The sequence below is a fragment of the Ruditapes philippinarum genome, unplaced genomic scaffold, assembly GCF_026571515.1.
Source record: "Ruditapes philippinarum isolate M1 unplaced genomic scaffold, ASM2657151v2 ctg20927_1_1_1_1, whole genome shotgun sequence".
Lineage (NCBI taxonomy): Eukaryota > Metazoa > Mollusca > Bivalvia > Venerida > Veneridae > Ruditapes > Ruditapes philippinarum.
This window is the reverse complement of record NW_026864225.1, coordinates 718-13,451: the sequence shown is the minus strand read 5'-3', so window position 1 is coordinate 13,451 and position 12,734 is coordinate 718. Positions and strand designations below refer to the sequence as shown.

Below are 12,734 nucleotides of genomic sequence, written 5' to 3'. Positions count from 1 at the left end.
TTTTTCAATTAATTTTTTAAAATGTAGTATTCACGTTATGCTCCGGACAAAAATGTGGAACGAAGGACAGACGGACGTAGGGATGGACGGACAGAACTAAAACCATATCTCCCGCCGCCTGTCGGCGTGATATAATATGGGTTAGCCATCTCTTTACAATATGAAACTGCGTGCTAACAAGACCTCAAAACATTTATTTATCATTGGTTTGAACTTAAGTACATTGTGACATTGACCTTCAACCGACTTATCTCAGTATCTGAAGGGGTTTTCTAGTAACCATGGACACTCACGATACCTACATGCAGTAATGAGGACAACAAGCAAAACCGCATACTTAAGTAATTAGCCTGACATAGTGTTTAAATAGAAGGTACCTACTAACCTCACAATCAAAAGGGGTCATCTACAAGCCTGGATCAGCCTTGCCACCAAATAATTATATCGATTATAAGCCTAATGAACACTCAAAATATACAAACAAGATCAACAAGGAAAGGCGGCGTTTCAATATGCACATCAGCAACAAGAACCAGTGGGCAAAGGAGCCCAAAGGCGGACCAAAAATCAAAAACAGGACAGGGCACAAGACAGAGCACGGACAGGTTAATCAGTTGATACATCAGTCACCATGGTTTTTGAGTGAGAAGTCATTCTCAATCCAAAAAATCCTCTTTTCCCTCTCTTTCAGAAACATATTACAAACAGCTGAGACGAATGACCCAAAATTTAAAAAAAATGAGCCATAAACTGGCCAGGGTCTCACTGGCCCTTTCCCTCACTAAATACAAAGACAGTAAATGTCATAGTATTAAGTTACTGAGCCGATAAGATAGAGGTTATTGTTCCTATTGTGATTCCGTTGATAAAGAATTTATTCCGTAAAAACAAAATATTAATTCGTATACAGGTATTATTATTTCGTAGAAACGAAATAATATTTCGTAAAAACGAATTAATTTTTCGGAAAAACGAATTTAGTCCTTTGAAAAAGTGTGGAAAATGTCACCTGTGTATAGGGGCTCTGTAGAATACTGAGCTTGTGAGTAACACATTGTGACAATGAAATAAGTTCAACAATTAAACAGAACAGAACATACGTTTTATTCAGACTTGTACATAGTCCATCGTCATGCAAATAGATAAATAAAACAATTATCACGTCACATAATCATGGTAACACAAAGTACAATATGATACTTAGAATATATAATAGAATGTACATTGTTTACAAAAATAATGTTATGGTTATTAAGTAAATATTTTCTCAATCATAGCAGTAATAGAAATTCTACTAGCAACCTAACAGGATATTGTATACCATATTTTACCCAGTGAGTCTAACCATCCCACTGAAAGTAAAACTCCCTCCCGATTTAAACAGATGGGACATTATTAAGATAAAATCAACTTAATTTAAACAATTTTATTAACCAAATATATATATATATAGTATAAGTATAAACATTTTCAATACAAATAAAATACATTGTGACAATCAAATAAGTTCAATAATGTAAACAGATGGGACATTGCTAAGATAAAATCAACTTAGTTTTAACATATTTATTTACCGATAATAAGTATAGTATATATACATTTACAATACAAAGAAAATATTTTCATATTAGAACGGAAGAGAGCCTTTTAATGAAAATTCTCTTATTATTTGTAAAGTTTTCCTCTTTTAACTGTTTCGTTTTAAGATAGTCTCTAAAATTCTTATATAATTATAATAGCCGTTCATGTTTTTATGTTTATGTTGTATATACGTAATCATTAAAAGATGCTATAAATAAATAGATAAAAAATAAGTAAAATACCATGTCCTTAAGTGTTTTAATTAAAAAAATATCTCAAACAACATGGTTATTTATATTAAAGGAATATTTGATTAATTGGTGTCAAGTACGATGATTTTTGTTTAGAATTGTTTTCTTATGTTATATAGTTCCAAAGTTTGGAAGTATTCATAAAGGTTTAGTCACTAAAATAAGTATTCGGGTCACGTCACATTCGTGACCGTTATTAGGTCGTAAGTTTTCGAGAAAACGTTTTAGTCGTTTTAAAGAGAAAATTAGAAAAAAGTACGAATATTCAACACATATTACCTACAGTTACCGAGAAAAAACGGTTTAAGAAATGGTTCAGTTTAAGAAATAATCACGAGGCTATCTGATTTGTACGAGGGGTTGTAGCCCCCGAGTATAAATCAGATTGCCGAGTGTTTTGATGTTCTTTCTCTTTTGTATCATAGTTAGCAATAAAAACACGTTCCCTGTTGTCACAATATGAAACCCCAGAAAAAAAGTTACCAATGAACAGGCATTTGACATTTCTATCGGTATCCTTTTCTCTTTCGTCACAATAAGTAAACCCCAGAAAATCAATGGACATGCTCTGTAGTGCGGGTAACTTATACCTGCACTCCAGTAAACGCATTATGCATGTATATGTAAACGATTTAACCACACTATGATACAAAAGATCGTATAATTGATGCAAATGTGGCTCCGCCCATTTACTGACATTAATGATAGACACATAAACAGCAGCCTATGGCTATCAAGATTAAACAGATAACTGCGAGTGCTAGAAGTTGATATGTGTGATCTTAATCAATGAATGAACTGAATGTAGCAGTTATTTATGTAACTTTGAAAGTTAGTGGAATAATATTTACGGTTAAATCAGATTTATATTCACTGTTAAATACTGCATTTAAAGCATTTCTAGTAAATATAACTGGCGCAGTTGATGGAGTATCATAAGAGTGGATATTCTAAGAGATGTGTGACTAAGTGCTTAGAGGTAAGATCAAAATTGATGACGCCGGAAATTAACAGTTATATAAAAACGCATATTTGTTTGTTTATTTATTCTTTATTTTTTATTCATATATCTATTTACTTCGCGCAATCAAAAACAACACTGCTTTTATAATTAGTTCATATGAAAAGTAATATTTGAAAACACCTAAGAAAATATCACATTACCAAAATAAAAGAATTTCAAAGGTAAGAAAACAAATTTAACTAGAACTAAAAACACAGTAACTGAAACATTACAACATTTGTTGTTGTTTTTTGTGTTTTTTTTTTAATTTCATTATTTATCTTCTTTTGATTCTTATGTAAGTTATACTTATTATGATTGGAATCGGATTAAGGTTCATGTCTGATTATTTCTTACATGTAGCGCAAAATGAAATGTTTTCATACGACAATTCCTAAAATTTGCAACTAAATTTATTTTAAAATTAAGATATCTTTATGCCATCAAGATATTGTTTGTTTGTAAATTTCAACAATATGTTACATGCGTTCATACAAATATAATTCAATATTTGCATTAGTCGAATAAATTGTTATATGACCTTCTCCTGTAAAGTCATAATCATATTGTGTTAATGTTTTGTATGTTTACATATGCACTGTTCGTTATCTTGTAAAAATGCTGTAATTTTGTCATCATGGGCTTATAAGCCTTATTTGATTAAAATAATTATGTCTGTCTGTCTGTCTGTCTGTCTATTTATTTCAATTGCAGTATTGGTGTGATGAATTATACAAAAGAATCTTAAATCTTAACAAATGTACTAACTTTTATTGTTCAAACGTAATGATGGTTTCATATTTACCCTTTTAAATCTATTTGACTCAGGTTTTTGCTTATTATCACAAAGCCAAGTTTTATATTTAAAAATACATTAGTACAGAAGTGAAGTGAATCTTACGTTGGAGTCGAAGTAGACATTTATTCTCGGCAACATTATTAACTTAATAATACACTCAGAACGATCTAATTCATTACATTAAACAATGTATGACTTGATCTAAAGACAACAATCATAAGAAAATCATCATTGCTTATATCTTTTTTAAAAATCGGTATAAAGGAAATGGATGATGTTGCATCTGTTACAACTGAAATCATAAAAAAAATCACCATAAAATAACGATAAATGAAAACACGTTATCTACAAATATATATATTAGCTATTGTCGTTGATATTATTAAAAAATTATTCACGCATTTTCATCAATTTAAATTTCAAACAAACTCTGTCACGGAATTTATGATACAAGTTTGACAAACAAATCAAAATTTCCGAGACAAACGTTAGAAGAAAAAGTCAGCATTTCTGCTATACAACGATATCGCTATAACACATTCATTATCACCAATGGAAATATCTCAAATAAAATTAGGCGTAGAAGTTCGAGGATTCCGTCTAACGGAGCAGTCAATATTTTCAGACGAAATGGTCCAAAATATCAAGAAGTTAATTATTGAACACCGAATAGTGATTTTTAGAGACCAGGGTGTGGTGACCGGGGAAAAGCATGCAGAAATAACCCGACGGTTTGGAATAATCAACGGGGCTGTTACTTGCACGAGCCTTTCAAATATTCCCTTTACCATATCGTAGCTGTGCCAAAGACCGGCGCTACAGGTGAATGAAATAATTAATAACTGCTTTTTTTTACTTTTTACTGATATTGTGAACGTGTCATGAACTCCGCTTTCATATTCCGAGATAACCATAAATAACTATGTTTTTCTAAATCTTTATTGAATTACGAATGATTCCTAAAGTAATCCCTTTGAATATGAATTTGCATTGTTGTCAGGTATTTCGATATTTAAAGGATTATTGTACTATCTAAAATAGCTGCAGTCTCATTGGCCCAAACAGTAGTTTAACTGCATGTTGTATCACATTCACTGGCTGAACTGGAACTTATCGAATTTGAAAAAAGATTGAGACTCATATTCAATGACCATACATCGAAGACTATTAACCAAGCGTGCACATTAAAACATTATTTCTACGTTTATTTCTGTATGGCATTCTCTCGAATAAAATATCATTATATATTATAATTACTTTATGTTAATAATTAAAAGTTGCTGAGTATAAATTTGAATCATTTTTTATTTGAGTGGCATCATCTTGTTTACGTACGTCTTTTTTCCCCGCGCTTCAATGAAATCAGACAAAAGTTATGTTTTGAATTTCCTTATAAAGCCTCACTTTCTGTGACTCGTATGTTCATGTAATAAAACAATTATTGACTAGTTAGACACTGTCATCTGTCGTTGAATATCACATCACAATCAATGGCTTACTAGTCAAAAATTGTATATTATTTTTAGGATTTGGACCAAAAGTTGATAAACGATTTGCGGTCATCTTTGTTGAAACAATTGACCGACATTTCTAATTTTAATTGATTTTTTTTTCGATACTTGAGATCATATTTGACTTTTAAATGAGAAATTGACACGTCTATCTGAACATGTGAAACGATGGCATATATCAGATAAAACAATGACATATTTAATACCTATTTTTTTTCTCTTTCAGAATTTATTGGGTTCAAGGAGCTTCTAAAATGTATTTCTGATGAAATGAGAGCAAGATGGGAGCGTCTCTGGATGGTTGCCGATATGGGAGAAAAACTTACCCATCCGTTAGTTTATCCTCATCCAGATACTGGACAATCCGAATGTGATTTCCTTAAAGATATTATGAAAGAGAATTAATGTATTCTTTAATCACAATGCTTGTAGTTTATGCATGTAACAATCTAAGGGGATTCCGTTGAGGTTTGTTAACAAGACGGGAGTGGGGAAAAAATTCGATATATTTTTACAATTCGAAGTTGGTATAATCAAATAAGTTTTGCAAAATTTCAGATTTTTTTTGGTTAGAATCATTATTCTATGGTGAAAACAAAATGAACTAAAATCACTTAAACTTTTTTTTTCAGATTGGGATAAGAATCAAACTAAACTATTTCCTATTTAAGTCTGAACAAATTTGTTAATTATCTTTTGCATATTTTTCTGTTTTAAGTGCCACAGCTAATATTTGCAAGATGTCACATTTTATGTCTTTAAACTTTTGAACGTCAATGAAGCTCCTTTAATAACACATCCAAACAACGAATAGGTTGTTTATGAGATAGGCAAACAAGTATACAGTATTTTATACAGTTGTTCAAAATAGTTTTAAGTTCATATTATTGAAGTTCAGTTCTTGTCCTTAAGCTACGCAAGAAATCTCATCACATATGGGACGTTTTCGTAATCAAGTTGCTAGTAAATTAAATTCGTAAGCAAATTTTTCTTAGAATGGAAGTTTAAACCGGTAGTAGAGATATTGTGTTTCGTCTGTAAAACTGCTTTAGATAAACAATCATGGCCATACAGGTGTAACAAATTATATGAGATACAAGAAAACTTAGTTTTTCATATTATTTGTCCTATTAGACAATTGTTACAGTAACTGGCATGTTCATCCCTCCCTTCTCCGCCCTTATGCAATCTAGTTCGGTGCCTTTCGGGTACCCTGCCGATGTGGCTTGGTTATGTTGTCCTTCCTTGTTTAGTTTTTTTTGTTCTCATTTTTTAAATATTATATCACAGCCTCTGACCTCAACTAGTCTTATTGCCATGGACTGGATAATTTTATATAGTAATACATTGTCTCTTACAATAACACTTCTCCTTTGCCGTAATAAATTGTAAAAAAAGGTCCTCAGAACGTTAAGTAGTAATGTTTTGTGAAAAATTAACTTATAACATATTGGATTCTTGTTTTTTATGAAATAGTAAACATCAATAAAAAAAATGTGTTAAAATAGTAATGATTAGTAAATAATACATCAATAGACAGCAACTTCAGCACTCAAACTCTTTATCACAATGTATTTTACTGTATTATATGAAATTTGAACAAAGCGTATCTTCACATTTAGGTAATGTGCATTCATCAGGGTAATACGTAAGCTTTTATTTTCACATTTAGGTAATATGCATTCATCTGGATAAAACGGAAGCTTTTATTTTCATATTTAGGTAATGTGCATTCATCTGGATAATATAGAAGCTTTATTTTCACATTTAGGTAATGTGCATCCATCTGGGTAATACGGAAGCTTTTATTTGGGACAAAGACATGCCTAATGAGCGAAGAACTGATCTTGACGAGACTAATCAATTACTAGAAGAAATTAGAAAAGAGATAGAAAAAGACGAAAGAAGATTGATATATTCACACGAGGTTTGTAATTAAATTTGCAATAATTTTGCAATAAAAATACATATCTTGATTACAGAATACCAGCGTGATGCAAGAGGTGTCATTTAAACACATTTTATTACTAGTAAATAAGGAAAGTAAAAAAGGAGAAAATTCCATAATTTTACTCTCACAACATTTTCTGGATTTTTGATTTCAAATATTTATTGTTCAGGATTACATACCGTTTGATTCGGCGGTATCTTTTGGCGTTAGGGGTGTTGTACATTAAATAAGCTCTCACGAATTGTCTTATTAAACCAGGGCCTGTAATTGTCACCTATAAGCTTTGTATTAACAGACCTTCAGAGATCTCCCCTTTCAGTTTTTTTTACAGAGTTGCAATCAGTAATTATTTCGACATACCTTTGACTGATTGATGCAAAATACATGCAGTTTATCATAAAAAAGGGCAAAGAGTAATAAAGTAAAACAAAATTTTTAATTTTATTTTCTATCTAAAATAAAGTAAATGTTTCTGTAACTAACATTCCGTTTAGTAACTAAACGCAAAATGAAGTTCAAACATTTTTCATTACTTATGATATTCATGTACAGTATATTAATTTGTATCATTTTACTTTCCAAAGTGCTTTAAAAAAACTAATTTCTGGAGCTTGGATTCTTTGTACTATGTGACTAAGAGTCAGAAACCGACACGGCAAAAAATATAGCTTAATGATTGAAAAAGGTGACTCTAACCAATGTTCACAATAAATGTTCGATGCAACACAAATAAAGCATCCAGAGACACCTTAAAAATCAAACAATGGCGGTTTCGTTTTCTGTATGTGTAGGCCTAGACTTATATAAAATATACAGTCCACTTTTAAAAAATTAAATATTTGTCATTTTATTCAAGTGGCAAGATGGAGACTTTCTTATTAGTGATAACCTAGCTGTGGGTCATTATGCCAGTAATGATACTGCAAGGCCAAAGTCAGAGGTCGGACTCCGGATTCTTCATCGCACAACCACAAAAGGAATCAGCAGCCCGAGAAAGGGACAGACGACGATATAATACGGAACAAAAGACAAGTGTATTCTAGCATATTATAAAATTTGTAGAAACGAATATATTAAAATTAAAAACTTGCACCAAAATTGAGAATTATAATACCTATTTATATGAAATAGCAGTGCAAATTGTTTTTGTACACAAGTACAAGACTGTTTTCACCTTTACATAATTCATTAGGTAATGGGTTAATACTTTGTTTGTATCTTACTTTTCATTTTATTTTGTTCACATTGTTCGTTCACAGGCAAATCCTTTTCAAATTATGTCCAACAGTCAACAGTGGCGCTCCAAACGTATAGGGTGGTTTCATTGTTTACAAGTTTGTGCCACTGAGGTCTAAAACATAAAATTTGAAAATCTTATAAATATCAAATGGGACACTGAAACGGGAAAATATGATCAAGAAAAATATACTCAGAATAAAAATGAAAATCGATGAATGTGCGATTTTAGCCGGATTTGAGTTTTTAGCGTAAAATGTTTTCATAGTAGGTTATTTCGTAAAACAAATGATAATTCTGGCAGAAGGATCTTGAACTTTGCACACTCTTTGGTAAAGACCAAAATCAAATGTTAAAATGGTAAAATAACCATTCCTATCATGTAAAAAAACATGCGGTAGAGTCCGTTTTACATCAGTGATAAACATCTGTTTATTGACACATTGCAAAGCCTGAATCAACATGCGCAATATGTTTACAAATGATTAATATTGATATTTCTCTCCCAAGTAATTAACTTTTTTATTTACCACAATATAGATATTTATAACGCATGCGCTTTATGTTTGTATCACAGCTTCAGATCACATAATTATTATTATTTAAATAAAATAATACAACTATAATGATTTCTGTTTGTTTATTTATAATTGCGTCTTTGCGATGACTACCCTTTCAGTACATTAAATATTTGAATCACAGTGTTTTCCTTTCACTTCATATTTATTATATGCAATGGTTGCAGAAGAATCCCCTCTTACACCGCTTGATCCAAAAGCGATAATATTTTTGCCACTAGTAAAGAGCCAGTCAACCTACATCCTACATGCATTCTAACTAACTTATACTATTGGCTGACGAAAGCTTTAATTTTTCATCCTGATATGCCTTTAATAGAAAATGGATTTTTACTGAAATTGAACCTGGACAAAAAAAAACATTTCATTTCTACATGAAAATCTAATTTCAATGGGGGTGATTCTGATAATATTAGAGCAAGAGTTAGGAAACTTGTCACATATGATGTGGTTGGTGATCAGAATCATATATTTCATCTTTGAAGTAAATACTTAGTTATAGTGAAAAGGTTTATACTACTTTGAACTTTAATCAGAAACCTGGAGGCGGTCGCCGATATATCACCATACTGCCATCTACCCATATTATTACCTTTTTTGTTTGGTCAGTGACTTTACTTTACTTTAGTCTTATAATGGATTCGAGTTGGTTTCAAATAAAATGAAGTTATTTACTGTTATACAAGGTGTCAAATATTTTACAAAATCAAGAATCGTTAAAATATTCAGGCCGTTTGAAAACAAATTAATTTAGATTTTTGTTGGTTTTACGTATATGTCTGTATGAATTCTAAGGGTGATTGTAAATATCAAAATCATAGATGTGTTGGAATATTATGATTGAAAATAAAAATCATTTTGTGACAATCACTATCTCATTTAGATAAACATGTGTTTGTAAAACATGAAAAAAACACAAAAAGTGACATCTCAATAAGATGATATTGATTTTGTCCTACTAGATGTAGTTTTAGCTATGCACAGATTTTTTTTAAGTTCAAGCACGATGCATATATTTTTTTAAACATTTGGACAGGTATCGGATAGTTCTTATATATGTTTCGTGGCATAAGAATTGCAACCACCCTTTTTCGAGTAACCGGAGTCCATTCATCTCTAAGCTCCAGCAGGTGAGGGGCTTTTGTCCAGGATATTTTTTGACCTCGTTGAAAATTGATCCAATGGGTCATTCAGACTTTTACATAATGAATATTTAATCATTTTATTCATGTGGACCAGGAGGTTATAGCAATTTGTCAATCTATCGGCAATAACTGATTACGGACTTATGTAGTGAACTATTTTGCATTGCATATTCATGTTGTTTTTACGCTGTCAAAAGGACTCGCCTGCTTGTATTAAAGCCTTATTCCGTTATTTATGTTTAAAATGTATCACAATAATTAAAATTCATTAACACCTCTTAGAATGAATGTTTACAACAGCTGTGTTATATTTAAATTTTTCATTAAATTGGATTAGAATGCATTTTATTTGTACTTCGTTCATCAACTTTTCTGTATTGAGATTACTGATCAGGAGAAGTAACCGCTGCGAGAAAGGTAGAGAAAGGTAGTGTTTCAACATTGGTTACTTTCCCTTTTTATTATCTAAAGCGTGTGAAGATATTAAATTCATGATGTATCTATGGATATAGATACATTTATTTATGCACACCATATGGAGCATTTAATCGTTCTTAACACAATGTTTAGAGAATATTTTTTAAAACCATGACTATAGTTATAGACATTTTAATGAATTTCAATAGTTGATTATAATAGTTCGTAAAATGACCATTAATTATCATTGGACAAAAGAACTTAGTTTGAAAAGATGCTCCCTCTGTGGAAGTCTCTAAGGACATGTCGGACTCCGACCAATCATTGTCTTAAATGTTCGTAAAATAGTTTTTTCTCTCCAACATATAGAGTCCCTTGCCTTTCTCGCCGAAGTAGTTTGCATGGACCGATGCTTGGCCATGTTATGATTGTGAAATCATTTTTTATGACTCCTATGAGAAATTCTATTTTTTTCTAAGCGTTTCCCGATTAAATAACGATTACCTAACCGTTAAAATGACCCTAATTTGATAAAACTTTAACGATTCATCATTTCTCAACGACTTTAAATTGTTGAATTGTTAGCAGGGTCGATTGTCAACGTTGAAAAATGACCTAGGTTCAATTCTCAACATTAAAGAATGACCCATAGGGTCAGTTTCAACGGGGTCAAAATTTACTGGTCAAGAGCACCTCACCTGCGGAAGCTAAGAGATGCATAGATTCCAGTTACTCGAAAAACGGTGGCTGCAATTCTTATGCCTCAACCATTAACAGCAGTCTCTCAGCCACAAGCGGTTAAGAGATGCATAAACTCCAGTTATTCGAACCCACTCAGTCGCCTCTTACGATTACGCAGTGATAAACAATTACGTCAATTCTTATACCTTAACCATTAAAGACAATCCCTCGGTCACAAGGGTTAAGGGGCAATGTATGTAGAATATCGGGTTTTCAAGCACTTAACATTGGTAACACAGACATTATTAAGATAAATCAGCTTCTAAAGATAAACATGTGTCGATTCCATATGAATCAAGATAATTGTTTGGACAGATAAGAACATTTTGCTACGCACAGATGTTAAGGTAAGTTGAGAAAGAAAGATAGAGGGATAGAAAAATGATTTGAACGTTTACGTTTCGCTGAGGTAAACACTGGTCTTTCACCAAATATTGTCTACGTGGATTACAGATATATGCATAATGACTGAATAATTTGTAAGTAAATTTGAAAAAAAAACGTGAAAAAGACGAAAAAAATAACAAGTATGTTTCTTTTGTAAAGTACTTTTAATATTTTATCTGGATTTACTTAACAAATTAACATTCAAAAGGTAAATATCTATAAGAAAACAAGCTTTAATACAGAGATAAAAATACATAAAAGCTACAAGTAAAATATACATAATTATTTTGAGGGACGAGAGATGATCCAAAACTTAAACCTTTGCTGTAACTGCCATATAACTGAAGCTATTGTTTGAGGAAATAATATTAACAAGAATGGGACTGTGTTTAGCATATTGAATGTAAAAAATAGTTTGAAACAAGAGTCGGTCAAAATATTTATAGCGACCTATCGATCTCTTATAGTGAGAAGGACATAATCAATGGTTGTCATACGAATTTTTAATTTTTGCCTTTCTTTACATGTTTCTATTTTTCTTGCGTGTTCTTAAATAAACGCGTTTCTTTTAATTATCTTAAGAGCACCACTAGGCGGAGCATTATATGCCCGAAAAGCGTATTTTTTGTTAAGAGTGAAGCATTTGTAAGACATGGGAATATTTCATATTAATATCATATTATGAATAATTTTTGAAAACGAAGAAGTGATAAAAGATACTATTCAGAATGCTCCTTCAAAAAGCATTCCTCATTTATAGCTAAAGAACCTTCATATATGAAAATAGCAACTGTATATATATACAGTTGCTATTTCCAGAGCACCACCATCACCTAAAACCATTATAGACTGCAATTTTCTTGTAAATTTGTTGTGATTAATGCTTCCGAGGGATCACTTTCTTTCCGGATTTTTATGGTTTATTTCTTTTTAGATTTGGGTTAAATATAATAATCTAATACAAGCTTAACATTGAATTATATCATTTGATTCAATAATTTTTTGCATACATACGAGGGTTGTCCCAAAAGTTCGTTACAGATTCTTTACACGGTTCATTCGTTATATTATGAGTATCATAAATCTTAAAGTTCATGAAGAATGATAAAACATATCACATTAAATAATTAATAT

At 31.2% G+C, this 12,734-nt stretch overlaps 1 protein-coding gene across 1 annotated transcript; it reads left to right on the top strand.

Moving 5' to 3' along the window:
* The first annotated feature begins 6,899 nt into the window (after positions 1–6,899).
* On the top strand, positions 6,900–8,180 carry LOC132724869 (uncharacterized). Its single transcript, XM_060709827.1, has 2 exons — positions 6,900–7,072; positions 7,953–8,180. Exons 1-2 carry the CDS (start codon positions 6,920–6,922, stop codon positions 8,109–8,111), a joined length of 312 nt encoding a protein of 103 aa, XP_060565810.1. The 5' UTR covers positions 6,900–6,919; the 3' UTR covers positions 8,112–8,180.
* The last annotated feature ends 4,554 nt before the right edge of the window (positions 8,181–12,734 follow it).